The sequence below is a fragment of the Cynocephalus volans genome, chromosome 7 (genome assembly GCF_027409185.1).
Source record: "Cynocephalus volans isolate mCynVol1 chromosome 7, mCynVol1.pri, whole genome shotgun sequence".
NCBI classification, from domain to species: Eukaryota; Metazoa; Chordata; class Mammalia; order Dermoptera; family Cynocephalidae; genus Cynocephalus; species Cynocephalus volans.
The window spans coordinates 91,933,595-91,960,195 of record NC_084466.1 but is presented as its reverse complement, the minus strand read 5'-3'; the positions used below and the strand labels follow the sequence as shown (position 1 = coordinate 91,960,195).

Here is a 26,601-nt window from a genome sequence, read left to right as displayed (position 1 = left end):
AGGATGTTTATTACGGCTCAAAGAACTGAAAAATATAAACAATTTAAAAGCCTCAAATAAGAAAAGAGTTAACGAAATTTAGGTACTTCCATTCAAAGGAACATTGTGTCATTACTGAAAAGGCATATTTGTAAAAACTATGAAACAACATGGAAAACATTTGTAATGTTTTATAAAAAGTCAGGATAAAACCTGCATACACACTGTTTACTGCAACTATAGTACAATAGCATATGCATAAAGAATGAGACTGGAAAGGAAGACGTAAAACTGATTGTCTTTTCTTCAGATAGGAAATTGGTTATATCCCCACCTGCTTTCCAAACCAGGTTCTGTAATGCACTACAGGCTTGTTTGGGGAGGTGTCATGAAAACCTGCTGCCCTATGGCACTGCTAGAGGGAAAGAGGGAATACAGTTTCTGGGAAAAGAGAAAAAAGAATAACCAAGCAGCCTCAGCACTGCCTCCCCACTGAACAAGCCTCCCACTTCAGATCATGTTAACTTATTTCCCTGGAAATGGCCATGGCAAAGGTGTGGTAAATGGGTTTAACAGAGAGTAAACACCTCAGCTCGCCATGGGCATCCCTGGGCTTGTGGCAATGGCTAGAGTGGCTCTAGGATAAAACTCAGAAGGGGGACAAAACCCTGCTACATGCTCTCCTCCTCACCACACCTGCTGGGTATGAGTCTGCCCTGAGGTTGCCATCCTCATGTTGGCTTTGACCAGAACACCCAGGTTGACCACCATGCTTTGGTTTGTGGGTGATGTTAACATCCTATTTTCTCTCTGGAGCCACCCCACCCACAAACCTTGTAGGTCATCAGGTCAGAGAGCAGCATCACGTGCCTCCTGTCGATGCTCATGCCGTGGTTGACCATTGTGTACTGGATTTCGTTGATGATAGTTGTGCGGGCAGCCTCAATGCCCAGAGTCTTCTCCACCTATGGAGAGCTAGGGATGAGTGGAAGCAGCCCCTTCCATTGCTACCGCAGCTTCTACTTCCTCTTCTACCCTGCAGGCTCAAAGCAAACCCTGTGCCATCTTCCAGAAATGAATGCTGGGCAATTTTAGTGGTAGACCCAGAGCAAACAGGAGGGTTGGAGAAGTGTGCCAGGAACCAGCCGAAGGCCTACAGGGGACATGAGGGAGACAGCGCAACTCTAAGAAGACCCATGGGGTGAGCGGTACCTCATAGGTGTTATTGGAGGTGGTTCGGGTGCCCTTCACACCGTGGGTGGCCATGACTGCCCGTAGGTTATCGCCTTCCACCAGCAGCTTGTACTTCTCCTTTCCGCTCTGCTCGTCAATGTGGATGACAGCTCTGGACACCTCTGGGATGCCCTGCACCACCACCTGGACTCAGAGACACAGAAGGCTGTGACAACTGGGCATGTCATGCCCCGGGTTTGTTACCTTGATCACCTCAGCTCCTGGCTGTGGCTATGAGTAGCATACTAAACCTAAGAGTGCCTGTGTGCTGTTTTGGGGGCTAGGGGGAAAAGCAAAAGTTAGGGGACCATGCCCCACTCTAACAACAGTTTCATGATAGAGAGGACTCTAACAGGTGGAGCTGGTGAGTGTTAAGAAGAAAAAATTGGATGGATTCCTTACAGATGTGTCAAAGAGGAAATGAAGAAATGGGACGCCATCCTCAGTCTCAGTAGTGACAACGTCTTTAGGGTTCCTGCTTCTGGTGTTTACACTACAGGTTAATGCCATCTCTCCATTAGAAGCAACTTTTATCTCACCTTAGGGAGATCCTCTTTTAGGAACTGCAGCACGTAGTACATGGAGCTCTTGCTGTTCTCTCTGGGGGTGACACACACCACAGCCTCACCATGAACGGCCACGTCACCGGGCTTCACGCGGAGCTTGGACGTGCAGATGGAATACCGCACTGTCTCAGCATTCACCTGCAAGGTGGCATGTGTGGACATTACTGATGGAGGGTTAGAGGCTCCAATCCCAGTGTTTTTCGCCCTTTATTGTTGCCTCTTTTAGAAGCCTTTTTAGTCAATTTTTTCCCCTAATCACCCCCCACCATGATATTTTAATACCACAGATACACTACATAGGATACTTCAAAAAGTTTGTAGGAAAATAGAATTAAAAGACCATATAGATATTTCCACGAACTTCTTGAAGCATGTTCTTAATCTGTTTACATACTATATGTGTATCTGTGCTTTATTCATAAAAAGAGTAGATTCTTTTTATCTCCAAAGAATGAATATTTTCCCTGTTAAAAATCAGTGCTCAATTCATGGCAACACACGCAGCCTCAGTGGGGAGCTCTGGGGAGGCTGGAGACCAGGACGGTTTAAAAGCTTCAGTGGATGCCGCCACAGCTGTCTGTGAGCTACACTCCTGGATGCAACTCAGTTCTGGTAACAGGGCCACAAGGCAGGTGGCAAGAGACAGGCTAGAGACATTCCCAAATTGGAGAACTGGCTGCTAAATTTTGGAGTCAGCTGTCATCTGGGCAACACTTGAATTTGGTACTTGAGAGAATGGGCTGTTAAGTACCCATAAATGCCAGTTTAAGCAGGTTAATCTACCCATCTAAAAATATTGACCAAATTAGCCAGGTGCCATGCTGAGTGCTAGGCCCACAGATGAGTAAGACACAGCTGGCCCTTGGGTCCTGCAGACACTGAGAAGACGGACAAGGAGACCAATAATCCTAGTACCATGTCACACGGAACTGGTATTGTGGTCTGCTCAAAATTTCCTGGTTTCCTGTGTGTCTTTATTTTTTTTTTTTATTTTTATTTTTTTTGTCTTTTTCGTGACCAGCACTCAGCCAGTGAGCGCACTGGTCATTCCTATATGGGATCCGAACCCACGGTGGGAGAGTCGCCGCGCTCCCAGCGCAGCACTCTACCAAGTGCGCCACGGGCTCGGCCCATGTGTCTTTATTTTTTAATTTAGTTAATTAATTATTTTTCCTGTGTGTCTTTAGATGGCCATACCTGTGTTAGGGTCAGGTTTATTAGAAAGAGCAAATGCAAAGGTACGGAAATGCAAACAACAGAAACCGAACAGAAGCCTCTGCAATGCTTTCTCTGTCTTGCTCAGCTCCTGACCTAGTTTATCAGAATCAATCTTGGGACCAACAGGATGACTTCCTCTGCACATTTAATTACGTGACTCACTTCCAGTCTCAGAAGCCTAATCCGCTCCAGGGAGAGCTTGACAAGAATAAAGCAGTCATCAGGAAGAAACACTTCTTCGATATACTCTGAAATCTGTAGTGGTAAAAGATGAGAATGTTAACCAGTCACTTTCTCCTGCCTGCCTTTTTAAAGAGCTGCAGGAGCGTGGCCACTACTGACTGGACAGTCCCCTGCAGCTGGTTGTGACACTGCCTTGCAACACTCCTGATTGTGTTTTCTTGTTATCAACAGCGATTTCTTCTTACCTCCCCCAAGAGGGTTTTCTCAATTCTCCCTTTCACCAGGCGAGCATAATCCGCGTCGTCATCCTTGTCTAGCTGTGCTGTGATAATTGGAGTGCTGTGAGAAGCAGAGGAAAAATGATTACAGCACAACAAATGAGCTTGTTTGAAGACCACTGCTTTGTGACATCTGAGCACTATTTAGAATCGTAGCAACTGCAGTTTACTGAACATTTACCGTGTGTCAAGCACGCTACTAAGGGCTCCACACACATTCTCATTTAGACTTACTATTCTTGGAGCTCCCCAGGCAACCTATTCAATCAGTGAATGAAAAGACTTTCCAAAAAATATTTTTTTCCCTCTCTCACTCCCATCACCTCTTCTCCAGGAATGCCTCCAGCTCCTCTGACCACTGGCTATCAGCCTCCATCCTCACTATTCTGGATGGTGTTTCCTGAATACACACTCCTGGGACTGATCTGACCAGCCCAGAGGCAGCAGGCCGAGCTCTTTCTACCCCGGACGTCTACAGTTGCTATTCTACAGCAAAGTGCAGGTACTTTTCATTTAATGCTATTTATTGTTGTTTTGACAGATTCGGGTCATAGGTGAAATCATGATTTTTGTTACTAAAGGAATGCACTTTTCTTTCTTCCAGCTTCAGATCACCTACAAACCCTATCATGAAATCACCAGGGAAGTCACAGAATATGGCTGCAGGCCTAGCAGTAGACACATCGGACAGGTCTATTTAAGCTGGGAATAATGGCATCAAAAAGAGGAAATCTCCATTGACACACCGCTTCAATTCTCCTAGTCATTTTTTATATTCTCTTTCATGTGACTAATGGCCATAAAAAACCCACTGCTTCCATTTTGACTGTATCCAGTTTAGACTGTTTTTTTCTTCAGTGGCTGTTGTTTTAACTAAAATATAATTAACATAGCACGCATGCCCCCAGAGTTTGAGGCACTGTCTCGTTAGAGGATCACTGTTTCTTAAGGAACATGACAGATGCGTGTGAGAACGAAAGAGAGCCAGAGCCAGACACCTGATGGCTTTGGAAGCATTGATGATCTCTTTTATCCGGGGCACACCCAGTGTGATGTTCATGGAGGCCACGCCTGCAAAATGGAAAGTCTTCAGGGTCATCTGGGTGCCTGGCTCGCCAATGCTTTGGGCACAGAGCGCACCCACTGCAGAACCTGGCTCCATCTGCGCCCTGGAAGGAAAAGGCATTGATGACAATACAAAGTGACAAAGGAAAGTCCAGCAAAACTGCTGGGGACAGGCCTCTGGTTATTGCTTTACAACAGAAAAAATATAGATGCCATTAGGGTCAGGAAAGAACTGGCAACAGACCACGCTCTGTTTGTGACAGAAGAAGGGCCTGGCAGAGGCCAGGAATAGGTGCAGACAGGGGAAAGCGATGGTCACAGCAGGTTGACAATGCAACTGAATTGTGCTTGGCTCCTTGTGGTCAGCATGTGATGGATGGGCCCAACGTCTACTGCCTGGAGATCTAAATGGTCTGCTAACAAATGGTACTGAAAGTGCACAGAGCAGCTGGCAACTGCCATATATATAGTTAGTTTCTCCGTGGGGAGAAGACACTCAAGAAATTTCTTTGCAATTATTTCCACATCTTGGAGCATCCAGCCTAGTGAACTAAGAGTCCCTAAATAAGAGGTGACAAAATCTGCTCAAATACTGGTGGTTAATAAGTGGTGCTGCTACAGGATTTTGTACCCTTGGTGAAATAGGAAGGACGTGACAGACCTATGTGGACACCTGGCCATCGGAGACAATTAGCATCCCTACCTCATGTACTTGTCCCTACAGGTCTCCAGAAACTTTTCTATCTGTGTGGGGGTGATACGGTCCAACTGGTACAGCACACGGGGCTGGAAAAACAAAAGCCAAGTGCAGAGTTAGGGCCGGCAGCACCTGCGAATAACCTCGGTGTTCTAACACTGGGAAGGCCGTTACCTCAGTAGTGCCGTTATCATTGATGCCATATTTATCTCTGGTTTTCTTGATCTTCTCAGAAACCCCCTTAATAAATTTCTTTATTTCCTGAAAGGTTATACAGCAAAATCAGTTGCATGTTTCTCAGTAATTCTGATGACATGATTCAATTCATAAACTTCAGTAGCATATGACGAGTCCATCCTATTTTAGCGGTAGCTAAACAGATCATATAAAGGATACAATATGGATGCTGTACTGTCCAAGGAACACACAGCCACCCACACCCCGACACTCACTCCACTGGTTAAGCTCTTCCTGAGGTCTTTCTGCTCAGTGCACATGGCACTGCTATCCTCGGCCCTTACACAGCATGTGGAGCTTTCCCTACTGCTCCCCAGTACACCACGTGGCCCACATAAACACAGCTCAGAACAGGTATAACTGTACCATTTAGACTTTTCATCTCTGGATTGATTAATTTTGAGGGTTTCTTCTGAAGCCATTATGATCAATTTAAATACCACCAGCTAAAGCATTGCTATGCAGACACTCCATGCATTTCAAACACATGCTTTGAGCTTACCTTCATTTGAGAGAAAACACTCCCCACCCCCAGATTCTCTTTCCTCGTCTGACCCTCGCCTCTGTATCACAATCCAAGCCCGATCCAGCCTCACGCTCCTTTCCCACACACAATTAGAACTTTATGAGGATTCCTGGAAACCAGTCTCAAAAGCCAGATGTGAAACAGAATATACGCTATTTCCACTGTATTTAAGGATAACACTCTAAGCCCCAGAATGACGACAAAATAGAGCAAAGAAGGTGGTGAAAAATATATCACGCGGAGGATCAGCAGGGCGCAGCTAAGGACTACAGACCTGATGCTAAATTTCCTGCTAGCCATTCAAAGGAGAAAACCTGTTTTACAATTTACAGTTTATCCATGGAATAAACCCAGTGCACCATCACTCCTGAAGTGGGACCAGCCAGCACCTTCTCTTGGGGACTACTTCCACAGCAGCAGTAAACGTCCTGCTCATGCCAGGTCAAACATCAAGTGCTACAGGATTGGCTCTTAGCATGCTTCTCAGGGTGAGCTGCTGGAACACACCATGCAGTAGCAACAGCCCTTCAGAGGCCACTTTATCATGGGCCTGGGAGCCGGCAATCGGCTGCTCTGGTTTGACCTGGGGATGTTTTTGAGAATATGAGAAGAGTGGACAGACTGTGCCTCCCTTCAGCAGCCTCTGTACATATCATTTCCCTCAATGACTATGAACAAATCATGGTGGCAGTGAGGGTGAGTGAGCAACTGCAGGTGTCCTGAGCTGCATGGCTGGATGAGGACAGACCTACACACATGGGTGGACAAGTGGGCTGGCGCAAAGGCAGACTGCATACTGTCGTGGCCAAAAAGCCTCATGAGGCCCTGTTCCTTGACCCCAGGGTAACCTGAGGGGCATCCAGGGAGAAGGCCAGCATGCCTGCTCAGAGTCTACTCAAACATAGCTCAAAACACATACGCCTGAACGGGAAGCCCACTTTTGCAAAAATAAAATCCTATAAGGAGCCCCTAGGGAGCTCAAGACTTCCTAGCCCCATTCTCTACTAATCTTGTGAAAATAAATCTCTTTAGTCATAGACAACATTGTAATTTCTAGTTACTACCTTTCCTGAAAGCTAAACACCAGAACTTTACACTTTTATATTTAAGCAGCCTTAGCTCCTATGTCCACATGGGCCATGGCTTACATGCCTTTCCCAGCCACCTACTGCTCCACTTGGCCAGACCTCCCTGAGAGGCAGTGTGGCGTTTAGTCCCATCACCCTCAAGTGGAGAGCACTGAGGTAGGGGCTTGGCCGAGGCAATGGGCCTCTCCACAGTCAGATGCTTTCTCCAAAGTCTGCTCTCTGGGCAGGGGTTTTTGCGATGTCATCTTTGCCCAATGGGAAATTCAGTGTCTCCCAGGAGCCCAGGTGTCCAAGGGGCTACCTGGGAGGTCCATCACACCCAGCTGTTCCTCTTCCACAAACATGGCTTTCTCATGACTGCCCGTGTTGGCCAACTCTCTTCCCATTGAGGAAGTGTGGAGACACACATTACCCTGCAACTCAGCTATTGTTTATTCTACACAATAAGGACATTTATTTAAGAAAGGACTTTAATTTGCAAGACCTTGAAAATTCTCAAGAGTCTCTTTTTAATAAATTCTCAAGACTCACTTATTAATTATGAGTCTGAGAGCATATTTTCAGACACCGTCAGTGACTGCAAACCAGAGGTAAAAAAACAGCTGGAGAGGGCAGCAGAACAATCTCTCCTGGCATGCTCTGCCTAACAGTGGGAAAAATCAAAGGCATGCATACATGCCGCCACTGCATCTTCCCTCTGTGTCATTCAGCGTAAAGGGCCTCTTTTACATTAGTGATTTTTGCCCCCTGCCTGCTTGGCTGGCTGTGGCTGGGTCCTTTAGAGGAAGCTCCTGAAAGCCCACTTGGCCTAGATTTGCCATTTGACTGCTGGTGTTAAAGCCTACCTCACCTGTTGGCACAGGGAAATAGGAGCGAGACCTAAGGCCAAGAGGACCCAGGAGATTTTCATCTGTGAGGAAATCTACACATATAAGCAGTAAAAAGAGCACACACCTAAAACCATTCCCCCCAGTTGAGGCGCTGGCAATGACATCGCTTGGGGCCACCCCCATGGACATGCTTCCAGTGGCTTTGCTAAAAGGAAAGACTTTCCTCATACAGAGGTTAGGGCTGATATTCTGGAAGTTAGGTTTAAAGGAGGAAATGAAAATTGAAACAAGCTACTAAGAATTCAGCTGAATCAATCCATGCATGCTAGAGGGAACTCACAACATAGCAACAGCAGGTAATTAATCACAAGATTAACCAGTAGTTAGACTCTCATACTGCACGGCAAGTCTGTGAGCATGGGCATTGGCCTCTGGCAGGGGCTGCCTCTGTCGCCTCAGGTCTGGTATGGGCTAGAGCCTGAGAACATTTCATGGGCTCAGGCAAACCTACTCTGGCCAGTGGATTTTAAACCCTCTTGGCAAATCTGAATTCATCAGACTGTGAGCTACTGGAGGGTGAGGACATGTTTGTTATCTTTGTGTCCCTGGGATCTGCAGAGTATGTGACATATGGTGAGGGCTGAACCAGCGCTCACTGAATTAACATATACTGCTAGTCAGGAGGTCACCTATTAAATAAACCTTGTCAAAGGCAAGAAAGGAACTGGTCTAAAGAGAAGCCATGTCTGCCAGAACTGAGACAGAAATCTGTTGTCTCTGACGCTGACAAACAGCTGGAGTGCTGCTACAATTAACCCCTTGATGTTCAGCATTCACAGCACGCTGAGAACAGTACCTCGTTACAGTTCTCATGACCTGTCTCAGTTAAGGTCTTTGAGGATAAACAGAAAGATAAATAAGTAAACAAAATCTTGTAGAAAAACCACATCACAATTCTAATTTGTTAGTTTTTTTCTTTTAAAAAGAGGAAGAAAACCTCTGGGGAAGAAAACAAAACAAAGGTACTCAGCCTAGCCATACTATGATTTTAAACATATCAAGATCTAGAAGAGTCTCTACCCCTCAAAACATGATTGGAAGGAGCAAAGAGCTTCCTTAATGAAAACATTCTCATTTAAGTTTCACTTACTGTTTTTATTTTTGACATACTGAAAGGGACACATTCGTCCTTGGCCTGCTGATCTTGCCCTGCCTTTGAAGGAGCTGCTTGAGTAAGTCAGCACAATTAAAAAAACAAAAACTAAATCAACTAAAAAACCTTGAAAGGTTATCAAGGGAACAGCTCCCTGGAAGAATAAGAAAGGCCAACTCAATGGATTTCTGGTCCTAATATGGTGTGAGAACGACCAATTTAAAATAATGGCATTAAAACAATACTATTACTACTACCACCAGTTACTGGGATTAAGAACGACTGAGGGAAGAGTTGGCCTACGGGGTGAGAAAATGGGCAGTAGGCTGGTGATAGGGATAGGGCTTAAGAAAATCAGTTCTCTGACCAAAGTGCTTCTCTTCTAACAGGGAAATGCTTGTGTGAAAGATAATCTAAGAAAGACATGAGATAGATTCTTCATGTTGGCTGATGAGATTTTACCTAGGACATGCTTGAACTTTTTAACAAAGGAACCATCATATGTGTAAAAACAAACAAACCACAGACACAAACCGCGGCTTATAAAAATACACCTGTTTGCACTTGGCAAACCAAGTTCTCTGTGACAGCCCAGCTGGGTGCGACGGCCACCACCTGGAGGAGCTTACCTGCAGAAAGCTGTCCTGGCAGCAGAGGAATTCATTCTTCTTCATGATGGACTCAGTGGTCAGCACCAGCTCGTTTTTACTGAGAGCAGGCTCACTCTGACATGGGAAAACTGCCTTGAGTATCAAAAGGAAACTGAGTTATGTGCGTGCAGGTGATGGAAAAGGGAGCAGTATGAGATGGAAGAATTTATAAGAAAGAAAACAACCTGACCCAGAGTGAGCTTTTAGCAAACTGTGATTTTTCATTCAAAACAAAGTGTGGACTCTCCCTTTCACATGAAGGTAAAAACCAGATAAACGGATCCTCCATCCAGTACAGAGATTTCTGAGCTATTCAGTGGGTGTTGTTCCATTACTCCCCAACCTGCACCCCACCCCAGATTTGCATTAAAAATATAAGTTGTTTAGAAAAAATCCAAACATTTCAAGAGTGAAAATATCCTCCTACTCTTCAAGCCCATTGGATTTCCCAACGTTTTAATGGCTGCTTATCATTCTATTGTATGAACGGACCATAATGTATTTGACCTATTCTCTGCTGCCTCTCTTGTAAACAATCTGGAGAAACATTTTTGGCACATTTAGATCATTTCTGCAGGGCAAATTCCTGTAAGTGGAACTGTTGGATCAAAAGGCACACACACTAAATTCAGATCAATATTGTCAAACTAGCCTCCAAAAAGGTTGTTCCAAATTATATTCCCATTTAAAGTATGTGAAATGTGCCTGCTTTTCAACACCCATGACTTTTAAAACTGGTCTCTAGTATAGTCTACTAGACAAAGAGAGAAACTAAAGCCCTCTTCTGTTTGCATTTGATTACTACCAATACTAGACTTTCAATTGGAAAAAAGTTTTTTCCTTTTAATATTGGATATGCAGTGTAACACAAAGAGAAAAGATACTAATCCAGTATTTGGGTAGATATGACCCAAGTATTAACTGGAGTGATATTCTAAATGGAACCTCCATTCTAAAGAAACACACTTGAAAACACTCTAACCCCAGATATAATGCTAAATCTTACTTTGATGTTGTCCAGAACCCTTTTAAACTCCAAAGGTTCATCTTTTCCCTCCATAGCTGCAGGATCCAAGCCATCTCCCCCGTAAATGAACTGAATGATATCACCCGTAGAGCTTCGGACTGTCAAATCATACTGGGAGCAAAGATCTTCAAGAGATTTTACAAGCCTTCTCTAAAGGAAAAGAAGGAGAAAAAAACACAAGTTCAGTTGCTTTAAGACAACTAGTCACATGTGCAGAAGATGAGATTTGCAACTCAAAGTTTCAAGGTTACAAGCACTTTAATCAAATAAAAACACTATTTTAGAAATCCCTTAAAAAGAGTCCCATCACCACAAGAACAATAAGACCAAGAGTGCCTTGCTAGCCTGTATGGTGGGATTTATAATATGCTCCCACCTCTGGCACTTAGTGTATTTTAGAAACATGCAATTTAAACACCATCACCCCCAAAGGATGCTGCAAACACTGTTCCCCTAGGCTGTTTTGCCTTCACTTTCTTTCTCCCTAAGGTATGAGTTAATGCAATAGCTTTGCATTTCTAAACAGAACTTAAACCAGGATCCTTGCAGACTTCAACTTGAATGATAGCAGATCAGGTGCAGGACCTCTTCTAGGACAGAGGGAGAAGAAGGGAAAACAGCAACAGCACTGAATCTGAAACAGCAGGCAGCAACCACTTCTCAAATCTGCTTAGGGAGAACCATCCATCAGCACAGCACTCCAGCCAGCAAGGCAATGGTGGTTCAGTGAATTCAAGAAAAAGAAATCTTCCAAGCAACTTTGAAAGAAAAATCCCTCGTGGCAGAACTAGACTGTTCTAGGTTAAAACGCTGCTCTAGGAAAGTCATACTCTCTACCTCGAAAAGGGAAAGACAAAAAATAAAGTCAAAACAAGAGAGGTAAAAGCATTTCACAGTCTGTTGGGTTTTTGACAAAAGCAGCATGTTACAAAACTGAAGGGCAATTTCCCATCACAAGATGATTAAAAGTATCAGGTTACGATACTCCAGGTACAGAAGCAGTTATAGAAAGAGGTGTCTACTGACTCCGCTTTCACCCTAATCACCCTTATTGGTTGTGGCCCACCCTTCACATATCTGGTTTGTCAGTCCTGATTTCCCAGCTTGCCAAGGGCCAAGTTTCCACAAGAGGGAGGGAGAGGACAAAAAGCCACATCAAGTTCATGGCCCAGTGGCTTCAAATGTCGACGCTACCTGCTGTTGTAAGTAGTTAAATACATTAAAAAAATTTTTTTCAAACAAACATAGTAGAATTATAGAGTAGAGAGTAGAAATGATAACTAAAGACTGAAAAGAAATTCTTTGCCTGTGGTCTTATGGAAGAACACGGTCGAGATGTATTTCACTCCTCTGCCATTAGGGTAAAGTTTGAGAAGCAAAAGCATAGAGAACCCTCTAGTTTAACCCTGTACCCCAGAGCCTGTTATCCCAGAGCTATGCACTCACTGGAGAAACAACTTTCCCTCTAAGTGTCCAAGCCCTTCAGCGGGCACTGTAATAAGTTACTGGAGCTAATTAGAATGATACCAATGAGTTACATAAACAGTTGCAAAGTGAGAGGCAGAGTCCTCTCAACAACCAATCATCACATTTTCATGTATTAGGGAACAGGCTCAGTGAAGTTAAATGACATGTCCCAGAATATACTTCCAGCCACTGTTCTCCTATAATAGAGTTTTGATACATGCCACTCTGGCCTGGTCTTAATCATTTGAGTAGACAGGATGATGTGGAACATGCTTACTTTTCTTTATTTTTTATTTCCAGGGCAACTACCTTTCTAAATTTTTCTTTTTGAATACCAAGACCAGATAAGGTATAGCTCATGTGCAAACTGTGCAAACACTGAACAGTCAAAACCTGCAGAGCCCTGTCCTGCTCTCTCACCAATGGCCTACATTTCTTCAAGTTACCTGCATGTATCCTGTTTCAGCTGTCTTTACAGCTGTGTCGACTAGACCTTCCCGGCCAGCCATTGTGTGGAAGAAAAACTCGGTTGGTGTCAAACCAGAATAAAAGCTATTAGCCACAAAGCCTTTGGCAGCTGGGAGCTAAAGAGAGAGAGGAAAAAAGAAAAATCAAACAAAAAAGTTCAAGGTCCATAATTCTAAAATCTATTCAAATCAGAAAATGCCCCACCTTTAGGCTATAAATACCTGGCCAATGCATTCTCATGTAACAGTGGGCTTTTTATGCTCTTTCCTAAGGGAGAAATAATTTGGACAAATCACCCTTACCAGAGACAGGAAGGGTGAGGTACCAGCCAGGGCCGGCACTGGTGCCAGTGGTATGCCAACGGCAGGCAAGTGGCTCAGGACAGGGGAACCTAAGCTTGGGCTGTTATCCCTAAAACAGGCAAGCAGTCAGGGACCTCAAAGGGCACCCTGCTGACAGAGGCAGCTTGCTCATTCTCTGGGAAATGACTCCCTTCAAGATGCCCTTCCTGTGGACCAAATCTGCCCACCTCCAAAACATAACTATGTATTGCTAATTTTATGGGGTTGAAACATTGAAAATTTTCTAAAAGTAGATTGTGGGGACAGTTGCACAACTGCGGGTATACTTACAGTCACTGAACTGTATCCTTTAAATGGGTGAATATCATGATATATGAAGTATATCTCAATACAATGGCAAAAAAATATATACATATAAAAATTTTGCATGAAATGGCCCACGGCTTTGGATCTGGATAGGTCTGTGTTCCTTAGAGAACAATCTAGATAAGCAGGCCTTCAAAGTTCTACCTGATCTGTGACTGCTTACCTTTGAGTGTTTTTCAAAGTGAGGCAAGGACCTATTTTCAAAGCCATTTGGCACTCGAGAGCCACTGATGGCTTGCTGTCCCACACAGGCGATCATCTGTGATATGTTAATGAAGGATCCTGGGGAAATGGGGCAGGAATGTACCATTCATTTACTGGAATGACATTAATTGAAGTGCAAGCAGATTAGAGATATATAACAGGAACACAACATAGCACAGGTCCTTATCCTCGATAAGTTCATAGTCAAGGGACAGTAAAGGACAGAGCACAATAAATACAAGGCAGAGCTGTCAGGAACATGAGAAAGGTGAGGTGAGGGCGAGAGGAGCTCAGAAGCACATGTGGGTTTGTGGGAAAGCTGGGGAAGAACCAGGTGAGGCTTCTGGAAGGTGGCAACAACGAGGATGGATATGTGGAGGACATTATGATTTGGACATAGAGAGAGATTGGGGGTTGGTGGGGGAGGAGGAATTGCAAAGTGAGTAGAAGGGTAGGAAGCAAAGACAGAGGAATGGGAAAGCCTAGCTATGTACCAGGAGCAGGAAGTAGGAGAACAATGGGGAAAAAGGCAGCAAAGTTAAAAAGACTGGAGAAAATCTACAGAAATAGAAGCATGGAGGTTTTGAGTTTGAATGTAGTGTCATGAATCCTAATGCTTTAAGGGCCTGAGTAACATCCCTAAATACATTACTAAAAAATCCCTTTCTTTTTATTTTTTTAAAAGATCAAGTTTGCTCAAAGTACACTCAAACTCAGAAATCCACACAGATTGCCAACAAGTTCCTCCAAAGGAGTTAAACTTCGTAAAATACAAATAATTAAGTGTCCCTCTCTGTCTCTCTATGATTTAAAGAGATAAGCCCTAAGAGAAAGGAAATGTCTGTCTGAAGTTACGATTTACATTTTCTGGCACCAGAGCAGCCTGCCCAGATGGAGCACACACTGACAGCAGGCATGGGGACGGGCACACACACCTTTGGAGCCGCACAGAGCCATGGTGAGGGGGCTGTTGCTTTTGTCCAGCTCCCGGAGGCAGGCACTGCCGGCGTGGTCACGGATCACAGACAGCTCCTTCAGGATCAGCGCCTGGTGGGAAAAAAGGAGATCTGTGCAGGAGCGGGCCTCACTGGCTCTGCGGATTACAAATGTTCAACCTGACATGTAAAGAGATCTAAAAGTACTTAAGCAAGATGTCAGATTTTCAATCAATGAAGGTTTCAGAGCCTTAGAGGACCAAGCTATATAAATACCTGCATATTCTGGAAGATTCTAAAACCAGTGCAAAAGGGAAAAATTGGTAACAAAAACTTAAAAAATTCTTTAAACAGCTCAGAAAATAGAAGGTACATGGCTTTGTGTATAGCACCCTATGCAACAAAATATCTGTATATATGCAGCTGTGTGTATATACACACATGCCTCTGTATAAATGTATAAAGTATAAAACAACATGTGCAGTCCTGTGCTGCATAACGTTCCCATGGATGCATATAGGACAGCGGTCCTGTAAGATTATAATGGCTATACCATGTAGTCTAAGTGTGTACTAAAATAGCATCTAGGTTTGTGTAAGTGCACTCCATGATGTTCACACAGTGACAAAATCCCTATGAAATGCATGACTGTAGTACGAAAAGAAAACTGCTTACACTATTTATAAAACTTGACTGTCTACTTTTTCTTGCCAAGCACACATTTGAACTCCCACAACCTAAGCACGTGATGAGGTGACTCTACAGGAATACTCTGGCCCATGAGCTCATCCACAGATTGTCACTCCTCAACTCACAACATAGGATTCCGAATCAGTTAGGAGTCATGGTTCCACTAAAAATTGGTGCTGCTGAGGCCTCAGGTCATTTTTTAGGTAGGTACGACTGAGAAACATCCATTTATCTCCTTTTTTTAAAAAAGACTCAGTGAGATCAAGAATGGACTACTGGTGAATACCTCACACGATTCTGGTTTCTCCCTGCCTCAAAAAATCTATTTCATCAGAAAACTTCTTGATGCTTAAAGACCTCTCTTCCACACTTAGAAGAGTTAAAGCTTGGACCAAAAGCATCGAGGGAGGCTGAGGACAGCCCAGCAAAACCCTGCTGTGCTCAGGCCCCTGAGCTGGCTGCTTGAGAGAGACTTCCAGGCTCAGAGGCTGCTGGTGATTCTGATTTTGAACCATGCTGGTTGAGATCTCAGTTAACCTAGTTTTAAATGTGAGGTGGCAGCAGACTAGGCATATGACTATTAGACATGAATTTGCCCTCTTCTATGGCCAAGTCTCTTTCAAAGACCATCGACTCTGAGAGCTGTGGTGCTGGTTTCTACTCAAAGGATGCTAAAAATAGAAAGGGCAGAAGCACTCAGGTACCAGTTATAGAAGGGGCCTTCTGTGGACTGAATGTTCTCCCAAAACTTACTGAAGCTTGACTCCCATCATAACAGTGCTAATATGGCGGAAAATCCAATTATGGTAATTGAAAGGTGGGGCCTTTAAGAGGTGATTAGATTGTGAGGACTGTGCCCTTGTGAATGGATTGATCCATTCATGGAGCAGTGGGCATGGCTTTAAAAGGACAGCAAGTGGGGTAGGCTCTCTTGCTCAGCCCATTCTTGCCATAGGACAGTGACTCCCTGTGTCATTGCAGAGTCATCACCAAGAAGAAGGCCTTCACCAGATGTGTTCCCTGGACCTTGGACTTCCCAGCCTCCAAACTGTAAGAAATAAATTTCGTTTCTTTGTAATTACCCAGTTTCAGGTATTGTTATAAGCAACAGAAAAGAACTAATATGGGGCCCAAGTGTGATGCCGAAGTGAGCAGCCCCACGTGGCTGAATAAACAGATGGCCATGTTCTTACCACCTAGAACATGAAAACTGGAGGGAACAGAAAGAATCTGATCAAAGGTCCTGCCCTCAGTGAACAAATGAGCACATGCACAGCCAGCACAGGGCCAAGATGGGATGAAAGCCTCTGCCTTTCCTTCCCACTCTCCTTTGCTCCCTTCTCTTCATGGCGTAGGGCACAGCCCAGTAGACACACACCCTTTCAGCTGCTGTGAGCATGAAGTGGCTAACCTGAACCAAAGCGCCAAACTCACCTCCAGAGTCTCCTCGGCAGTGCAGCCAGGCTGCTGCTGCAGCTTGCCCGTGTTCAGGGCTTCAATGTACTCATCGCATTTCTTGTAGCCAGCATTCAGCAACTCATACTTGGCCTTCAGCAGCCCTTGGCCAGGTGTGACATCACCGATTCCAATTGAGAATCCCCGGTTAGCTGCAGATTTGGTGGGCCAAGTAGGATGAGAGAGCCGTAAAATTTACTCAGTAAACCTGCTATGTATAGTTTATACCTACTATATTACAGTTTGTACTATATTATAGTCTATGTATAGTTTGAAGTATAAAAACATTTCTATCTTCACAGAATTTGTCACAATCAATTTAAAAGCTTCCTATCTCAGTCTAAGGCTCGTTGAGTCCTCTCTGAGACCTTACAGACTAGTGGGAATACAATAATATTCCCATGTAACTATAATACAAGGCAGACCACAATTAAATACTAAGGAGTGGCCTGAGAAGGGAGCTATGGAAAGTAACCCATCTGACTTCTGGTCCTAAGATGGCATAGTAGAGGCCAGTCTGCCCCCATTCTTTTCCAGAAATCATTCCCAAACACAGAGAATAAGAAGTAAATGTAAACTCCATCTTTGATGAAAACAGGCACCATCAATAATCCTAACCATAATATGTGAAGAAATAGAGTAGGCGGGTAAGTGGCATGGGCTCAACAGGTAGGGAAGGTGACATCTAAAAGTGTCCTCAGATAGGAGGACCAATGAGCCTGAGAAAGCTCGAAAACCAGATCACCATGTTCTGCTGATGCAGGAGATGATGAATGTTCTGGAAACAAGGAAATCTGGTTGAAAGTCTGTAAAAGGAACAGGCTCCAAGCCCTTAACCCTGTGGGAGAGGGGAGTTTACCCCCTAAGAAATGGAATCAAAGAGGCTCTGGATTCAGGGATACGAGGCATAGGCAGACTGGACGACTGAAAATAAGGGCACTGAGGGAAAGTCTATATATTCTACGAGGGCCCTTAATCCCTTTCCCCATCCAGCTCCCAGAATCCTGGCAGTTAGGATCTTCCTTTTGTAGGAGACTGAGACTGGAAGAGCCGTTTCTGGAGAAATCAAGCTTCCCTTGAGAAGAGTGTTACTGACAGGCTTATGTGATAGTCCCTCAGTGAAAAAGCTGGCTCCTGTCTCAATCAAGGAGCTGAGAGGTCCATCGGCCAGTTAGCTCCATTTCCAATCATTGCTTCAGTGCCTCATGCCTAAAATATGAATGGACAGCCATGGACCACTGGCTATTTGAGGAAAGTTTTTAACATGAAAGAAGACAACAAATACACAGGAAGGAGAAACTAAAAGGAAACAGAAAATTCAGGGAGCAAATACAATAAAACTACGAATATTTTCAGAGTGATCAGAGAAGATATATCCAAGGATCAATAGAAGGAAGCCTTAAGAGAAAAAAGCAAAAACAAAAACTACCTGCAAATAATGAAAAATAGTATTGAAAATTAAATACACGATAGTGAAAAAATTTTAAAAATCAATACAGGTGTTAGGAGATAAAGTGAATTTAGAATAAAATAGAGAAAAGAAGATTCAAAAAATTAGAGAATCAATACAGGAGCTCTAAAATGTAATTAACAAAAGTTCCAAAAAGAAAGAACATAAAAGAGAAAAAAACTATCAAAGAAACACAAGAAAATTTCTAGAACTGAAGCACACAAAGTTGCAGATTAAAAGAGCTTACTGAGTGCTTAGCACAATGAATGAAAAAAGACCCACAACAAGGGTATATTACTGTGACCTTTCAGAACAAGAACAAAGACAAGATTCTCAAAGTTTCCAGAATTAAAAAAAAAATTAAAATACAGAAATTTGTGTATAAGAATGGCGATTCGCTTTAATAGCAACTCTGAAAACTAGAACAGAGTAGAGTAACACCTTTAAAACTCTGTGGGAAAATAATTTTCAATCTAGAATTTTATACCCAGGCAGAGTCAATCAAGTTTGAGAGTAGAACACAGATTCTCTGGGCATGCAAATGTCAGGAAACATGAACAAACAGAGGAAACAGGACAGTGGGGAAATGCTGAGTAATCTGGTGGGGCTGAATCATGGAAGGCCAGAGGGCAACAGTGCTTCCACAGGGACCTTGGAAGCAGCTCAGGAAGGGCCTTCTGTGTAATTCAACCCTATCTGGTAGGCAGTAGGGAGCTACTGCAGATTGAGAAGAGAACTAAAAAGCAAATTCAAATCTGCAAAGAACTCAGTACTGTGTTAATTTCAGTAATAAAACTATTAATGATTTAGCCTGGAACAAGCATCTTTGTTTCTGGTGTGTGTGGTGGAGGGGGAACAAAAAGAACAGTAAAAGAACAAAAGACCATAAACCCCTAAAACTCTAACGACAACAGCCATTAAGTGAGGATGCTGAGATACCCACAGAGGTAGACAGGAGCCAGCCTGGCAAGTCGTGACATTGCATCAGCAGCTTCATTCTGCCCCCAGTCTCGCAGCAAAATGTAAAAAATATTGTTCTTGGATCCTGACCCTAGGGTTCCTTTGTCCATGCTGCCACTCATCAACTCGCTGTTCTGGATGGTCACATCTGGAAGAATAATGATCATGCATTTAGACAATTATTTATTACTTTGCCTCATTCCAAAAGGGAGCTGAAGAAGTTGAAAAAATATGTGCCCGTACTGAAAGTTAAAAGCACAGCAAATAGAAATTCCCTTTAAAGATGCTTTTTGAGAGAAAAAAGGGAATACCAGGATCTTTTGAAAACTATGGAAGCTCCAGTTAGTTAACTGGGGGTCAGTCCTAACCCTGAAATGTACTAGCTGTCTTTTGCTCTCCTCACCCATGAACAGTGAAAGACAATATTAAGCACTTGTTACCTTTATGTCATAGGCTATTCTGAGCATCAGATGAAACCACGTACAGCACAGCAAGGTGCTTTACAAATTGTAAAGTGATTTGTTATTCACCTAAGATATTTAAAACTAACAGTGGCACCATCATGAGCAGCCTATACCACAACAAAATGAAAGTCATACCTAGAAAAAAACAGCACAATTGAAAACAAGAAGCCAAAATATCTTAAAGACCAGAGAGTACATTTTCAAAAAAATAAACCTGAGGAAAATCAATGCCCTTCAAAAACATTTACGCATTAGAAGACACTAGAAATCCTGACCCTCAGAGAAACTCTACAATTCAGCCCTTCAGTACAGAGTCCTGGAGATCCATTTCTAGGCAGAAGACCTTATTCTAAATCAATGCTACTCAAAGTGGCCTGCTGGGGAACTGCCTATGAGTCGTCTGGGGTAAGCTGAGGAGCTCATGTCAGAAAGTAAATCATCGGACAGAGGCTGAAGGACACTGGCCTACCGGCCGTGTTTCAGCTTGCACCGGTTTAGGCTAACTTGGATGACTCACAATTGATTCCCTCCCTGGTACGCCCAATCTTGATGTTACCAAAAATCTCACTGACCAGGCAAGACAGGTAAAAAACATTAGTCTTTTTAGTTATACTTTTTAGTCATGCTTTTAGACAATGAACACAAAATAATACACTACATGCCTTAAATAAGAAGACCCTATGGATGGCAAAAATAAATAAAAACTAAAAGACAAATTGCATTAACTGACAAAAACTAGTTATTTAAGACAAGACGCATTTAGAGAAGACCACCCTAACCATGGGATCATGTATCTACATGATCTAATCTTTTTGAGAAATGGGGGATTACACATGAGAGAAGAAACACCAACTACATTTTCCTGAAGAATAAACTTCCTGCCTAAGGCCTTCTAGAAACATTAGATTTGCTTGCTAAGTGAAGGGACGCAGCGAAGCTAATCACCAGCTATTTGCTTTTCCACCACGACCCTCCTCCTCCCTACCCCAGCCGCTCTAACTCACAGGAGTCATTGGCACAGAGATCTTCTCCTTTGCCGCAGTACTGCTTGCCCTTGGTCCGGAGGTTGGCCCTCACTGGGTTATCGTCACTAGGTCTGAGGATGACACTAAAGATCTGCTTTCCAGTCCACAGGGTGACAGGCTAGAAGAGGAAAGGAAGCCAGAGTCGGGGCTGAGCCTGGTCTCAACCACCCTTCATGGCAAGATGGTCCAGTAATCACACTCAAGCCCAGCACCAACACGATTACACATGCTCCACTGACCCACCCACACAAATACAAACATACACCTGTGCAAGTATGTGTACAGCTCCTGCACATACCTTTAATATGGTAGGGGGTGGGAGGCGAACTTTAATTTTTTCATCCTTGCCAACCAATATTGAAGCAATGATTTGGCAAGCCTTGGCTCGGTCAAAGAACGTGTCCTTAAGAGTGAGGAGATAGGCACCTGAGAATGTTAAAAATCAACACAAAACAAAAGGAATGAAACTGTGAGAAAACCACGAGGGTTCAATTTTAAGATAAATCGGCACTATCACAAACAGGGTGAATTAAAACATACAGCTGCTTATCGGCTCTCTCCTCCAGTCGTCTCTGAACTCCTAGGTAAAGCGACTTGTTCCACCCACTGCTGTGTCCCCAGATACAGGGGGGTAGATTCAGGACCAGATACTTGGCGTAGGAAATGCCCAGTCCACAGGAGAAACTCAGTAATTACTTGTTGAATCAATGAATAACCAACCAATGAAAAATACCTCAAGTAGGATTATCAAACTTAGTAAACAACAGAATTGAAGACAGGCCATTAAATAGCTCTTCAAGCCATCACGAGTCACTGTGTTCCACACTCAAAAGTCTTCTTTCAAGTGAATTTCACAAACCCACCTGTTAGAAAATCCTGAATAGCAGCAATCAGTGGTTCTCCATTCCTTGGCGTTACAAGATTAGCTTTAGTCTGAAGGAAAAACAAACACAACACAGTTAGCCATTCTTGGATGCACTAGGCAGCCTGAAGATCTGCCTCACAAGGTTTTCAAGTTGTTATGAACAAAATAGAGTGCCAAAAAGATGAGGCTGAGAAATGAAAGCCAGGAGTCTTAAACCCAGCTTTGACACTGACTCCTAGTTTCTTCATCTGTCATGGGAGAAAAAAATACCAGCAAGATCGACCTACCAATAACAAAAAGAAATACCCAGTGAAGCTGTTTTGGAGTTCTGTGAAGAACTCTACACATGAAAGACTTTATTGTTATTAACAAACCTCTCCTCCAAAGAAAATTCATTCTGTGAACCACGAAGAGTGCTGTGGTATTTTTGAAGTCAACTGCATACTTCTCTACAACGATGGCAGAACTGTTCAATTTCTCTTGGTTAAGACATTAAATTCTAACAACAATCAATTCAACAACAAAACTTAAGCATTTACTTAGTGCCTGCATTGGGCAAACAAGGGTACTAGCTGGTAATGCATAATTAACACGTTTCAAGAAGGTGCAGTGCATTTGCTCTAATCTTGATGTCCAGCTGCTCATGTGTTTGTGAGTTTTCTGTGCCTCTTCACCCAAAGTGAAAGGTCCTCCGAGGCAGAGACCTGCTGCTGCCCACTTCTGAACCACTACCCAATGCAGTGATCCTTCAACTCGGGTGGGAGCAGCTGTTCATCCAGATGTGACTATTGGTGTTACACTGGCCTGGCTGCTCCCCTCACTTCTGGTTTAGAGAATCTCTCTGAGTGGGATAATGGGTGGTCTGGGGGTAGGAGTGGAGGGCCTGGGGCTGAGATTTGTATATTTTAGCAAAATCTATTGGGTAATTTGGGCCTACATCCAAGCCTAAGCCCTGTGTGCTCCACTGAGAATAGGACTGCTATGTCAGGATAATTTTCTCAAATGAAAACTAGGGGATTTATACAGATGGTAACTAAGGATTCTTCCATGCCAACATCCTCAGAGTCTGTGTTTTACTGTCGTCATTTTTAACCACTGAATTACATTGTTGTCATTTTTTACCAATGAAATATGTTCTAAATGTTATATGAAAATGTCCACAGCATAGATCCTCAATGGCAAAGTGAATGGTGAAGTCTAACTGGTTGGCTGCAAGCTGGTACCTATCATCCCTATAGTAACATTCTAAACATTACTTTTCATTACAAAAATAACATATGTTCATTATAGAAAAAATAAAACCTAAAAATACAGCCAAGTTAAAACCCCAAAACTGTGTATGGAATACTAAAAGCCTAAACCAAAATAGGTTAGAAACATCACATCAGAAATGGTTAACAAGTATTTTTAGAGGCAAGAACACTTACAACCATAATAGTTAATAATGTATGAGACTGGAATATTGATGGGAAAAAGGCCCAAAGCTCTAAAACTCAATAGGTGGGGACCATAATGTTTAGGAGGGAAGAGCCCTATATAGCAGGCACCATGCACCACTGTGCTCTGGCTGGGTTTGGAAGTGAACAATACAAATAGCACAAGTTAGAGCCCAATGATCAGCTCCCTAAGAGGAGGCATATGCCTTACTCATGACTGAACTCCTGCAGCATATAAAGGGTGCTCCTAACTGTTTGTAAAATAAAATAGTGGTAAACGTCATTACAAATGATTGTTTAGTGTGTCCTTTAAAAAGACAAAGATGGGCTGGCTGGTTAGCTCTTTTGGTAGAAGTGTGGTATTATAACACCAAGGTCAAGGGTCTGGGTCCCCATACAGCCAGCCACCGGAAAAAAAAAAAGGGAAGACAGAGAAGCGTGTAACATATATCAGGAAGGTCTCTATTCAGTATGTTCAGTAAAATGTACTGGTGCTTAAAAAATCTTCTGTTGCCCCATTACTGGAAAGTCTACTTATGAAGGACCCACGACAACAAAAATTGGTATTGTTATACTCTTGTCTTTTCATGACTGGTCCTCATGTATATAATTTCTCTCAGAAATCTGAATTATTGGCCAGAAAATACACTCTCCTCTCCATGAGCACCTATTACAGACACTTACTCACTTATGACTATAATTCCCCAGGGAGATTGTTCAAAGGCTCAAAAGAAATCAATGAAAGAAGAGATGAAACAATACAGGCGGTGAGTGGGACATTTAAGAACAGCAAGAGCCTGGCTTCTCTGGCACTGGTAGTCGTGGTAGTGTTTTCAAACAGGATGTGCTCCCCTCCGCATCCCCTTCTTTCATGGAGCTACTGCACAGAAGGTGGGCCACGCTGCCCCACATACCCCCATCAGAACAAGTGCCTCTGCTTTAGCTTCTTCTGTTTGTGGAAGATGAAGGTTCATTTCATCGCCATCAAAGTCGGCATTATAGGGTGTACAAACACACTCATTGAATCTGAAGGTCCGGTGGGGCTTGACCCTGGCCTGTGGAACACAAAACAAAACAGAAAAAGGACTTAGGCACTTACCCAAAAGCTTTTCTGTTTCAAAACATTAAAAGGTGGCTTTCCAGAAAACCAAACACTTTAGATTAAGAAAGTAAATTTCCAGTATGTTCTGTCAAGTGAGGTATATCATTTGTAGGGAAATCATTTAAGAAGCTTTATCAGATCCAACCAAAGCAGTGGATCTGTTTTAATACTATGAGGAAATCCCAACATAGAGTCACTGTGAAGGGGCTCCTGCTGGTCAAGGATATCACTTTTTGAGTATCAAAAAGATTAATAGCAGAAGTTGACTAGAACACAGACAAAAATAAAAACTCAAGAGTTTATAATGACACTGAAAAAAGGGAAAGCCAAAACAAACAAACAACCCAAACCATCTAGTTGGAAGTAACTGACCGCCAACTTCTTACCCCCAAAACTGACAATAAAGGAAAAAGAATTAGCCATTTATGCTGCCTTTCCATCATGAACTGTACTTCTGGGTAAGCAAATAGCCCTAATTAGGAAAAATTTTTCATTATAAGAATTCTGGGTCACAAATATGAAAGAGGTGACAGACTAGAAATTGGGGCTCCATTGTGCAGCTCCAATGAGATAATGTAGGCAACCATCATACATGGACGAACCATTAGAAAAAGGTTGATGAGGAACTTTACAAGGGAGGCATCAAACTGAAGCGCTTGAATCCCCAACCTTCTCAGCACAACCAAAAGTGGGGTAGCCAGATGACACATACCTCCTGAAAGATGAGGGTACTTCAAAAATTCATGGAAAGATCTGCATTATCTGTTTTTGGGGGGTGGAGGGGTGGCTAGCCAGTATGCGGATCTGATCGTATTATCTTTTAATTTTCTTTTCTACGAACTTTTTGAAGTACCCTCATAAGGCAAGAGGAAATAACTAGCACCAGCTATGACTGATTCTCGCTAGAAAGTTGAACCTCAATCTGGTCACACCTTCAGAGCTTAATTTCTGGCTTACAGGAATCAGAGAAAGAGCGAAGAAACAATGCCACACATATACAGACAAACTGAGAACATAGGACATTCGTCGGGGCAAATGATCTGGCTTCTTCAACAATGATGCTGAAATTTAAAAAAGGAGGGGCGACTGCTCTAGATCAACAGACTTAAGACCGTATCAACTAAATGTAAATGTAAAGTGCATACTTTGCATCCTGACTCAAACTAGCTGCAAAAAGACACTTGAGATAATCAGGGAAATCTGAATATGGATGGGGCACTAGCGAATACCAAGAAATGACTATTAGTTGCATTAGGTGTGATTACGGCACTGTGCTTATGTAAGTTTTTCTTATAGATGTAAACTGAATACATATGGAAAAAGACATGGCACGTGGGGTCATTGAAGAAAGAAGGGAAAGATAAACAGGTGTGTCCAAATCTTGAAAATTACTGCATACAGAGAGTAGAAATATGTGAGTTCATTATACTATTCTTTCTACTTTTGTGTATATTTGAAAATTTTCAAACAAAATAAAATCTCTATTTTTAAATGCCCCCAAGGCAAGCAAAAGTTTCCAGAAAGGAAATGCTTTTGTTAACCCTCTAAATTCCCATAGTCATAAGCCCATGATAATAAACTGCTTCTTTGTTATTTGTACTGTTAAGTGAAGAGACTGACATAATGTGTTCATAAACTATCCAAAAATTGAATCTAGAAAAATACTATCATAAGAGCCTGCTTAAACAGTTTGCTCAGATTTAACGGGATTGCGCACAGAATTTATGAATATTTAACAAAATAAAGTTGCATCTCATTTCCATTTTAAATCTCCAGAAAAAAGAACTGCTGCTGTTGCAAAACCAAATCACCAAAAAAATATGGTTTAATGTCTTAGTTGGAAGACTACTGCAAAGAAAAATCTTTTACACATTTTTAGTTCCTTAGTTAATACGCAAAGTTAAATCAAAAGTCAATTTCCTGCCATATCTATTTTACATAAGTTTTTGCGCACAACACATATAAGTGTATATTTGTTTGCAAGTGAAATCATGCTAGTCACTTTCACACTAATTTTCAATTAGATACTCTCTGTTTTATTGTTGTGTATGAATATTACATTTATAAGTATTAAAAAAACTGAAGAGAATCTTGACATTTTTAAAGTTTCACTGAAACAAAAATGTGAGAGAAGAGGGAGATCAAAGGTTATGAAAACTTGAGATTACAGGCAATTTTAACTTTAGGAGTCCAGAATTTAGCACTGAACACTCACAGCAAAGTTCCACGACAGAAAAAGTGGCTGTCTCATACTGACCAGATGAGCCATAATGCTCAGCTTGTGCAGCGAGGGCTGCCGGTTGAACAGCACCACATCCCCATCTATGAGGTGTCTCTCGACAGTGTCGCCATACTTGAGCTCCTGAGCCATCTTTTCCCGATTTCCGTATTTCAAAAACCTGAACACACAACAATAAACGTGACCTGTGAGAACAAAGATCCCTCACCAAGTTTCTCCCTCTTCAGATCAGGACTCGATCTATAGAATGATCACATTTCATCAAATCTAAGATGCCTCCATATCATTAATGTATTACCAAGAAAAAAGCTGCCTATTAAACTATGACAAATTGATTGTAATATATTTCCTAATTTAAAAATGCTAAGACATGAAAAAAGTGTGTCTTAGAATCACAGAAATATGAGGGTACTTCAAAAAAATTCATGGAAAAATAGAATTAA

At 42.6% G+C, this 26,601-nt stretch overlaps 1 protein-coding gene and 1 long non-coding RNA gene across 3 annotated transcripts in view; one reads left to right on the top strand and one right to left on the bottom strand.

The window, feature by feature from the left end:
• The window catches only part of POLR3A (RNA polymerase III subunit A), a 42,727-nt gene that overhangs the window by 5,517 nt on the left and 10,609 nt on the right, over positions 1-26,601 (bottom strand). The window contains exons 10-29 of one of the 2 annotated variants that reach the window (XM_063101937.1): positions 26,177-26,318; positions 23,732-23,872; positions 21,380-21,449; positions 20,815-20,942; positions 20,496-20,634; positions 19,011-19,175; positions 16,597-16,769; positions 14,473-14,584; positions 13,497-13,615; positions 12,644-12,781; positions 10,710-10,880; positions 9,683-9,796; positions 5,394-5,480; positions 5,226-5,308; positions 4,456-4,626; positions 3,425-3,518; positions 3,159-3,251; positions 1,752-1,916; positions 1,192-1,356; positions 813-944 (exon numbers count right to left, since the gene is read on the bottom strand). In XM_063101937.1, the coding sequence (XP_062958007.1) occupies positions 813-944; positions 1,192-1,356; positions 1,752-1,916; positions 3,159-3,251; positions 3,425-3,518; positions 4,456-4,626; positions 5,226-5,308; positions 5,394-5,480; positions 9,683-9,796; positions 10,710-10,880; positions 12,644-12,781; positions 13,497-13,615; positions 14,473-14,584; positions 16,597-16,769; positions 19,011-19,175; positions 20,496-20,634; positions 20,815-20,942; positions 21,380-21,449; positions 23,732-23,872; positions 26,177-26,318 (2,602 nt within the window). The remainder of the gene's footprint in view (positions 1-812; positions 945-1,191; positions 1,357-1,751; positions 1,917-3,158; positions 3,252-3,424; positions 3,519-4,455; positions 4,627-5,225; positions 5,309-5,393; positions 5,481-9,682; positions 9,797-10,709; positions 10,881-12,643; positions 12,782-13,496; positions 13,616-14,472; positions 14,585-16,596; positions 16,770-19,010; positions 19,176-20,495; positions 20,635-20,814; positions 20,943-21,379; positions 21,450-23,731; positions 23,873-26,176; positions 26,319-26,601) is intronic. The other variant, XM_063101938.1, reaches the window with a different exon arrangement.
• On the top strand, positions 15,285-25,274 carry LOC134381974 (uncharacterized). Its single transcript, XR_010024037.1, has 3 exons — positions 15,285-15,365; positions 16,144-16,212; positions 25,216-25,274. It is a non-coding gene; the product is annotated as an uncharacterized LOC134381974 (long non-coding RNA).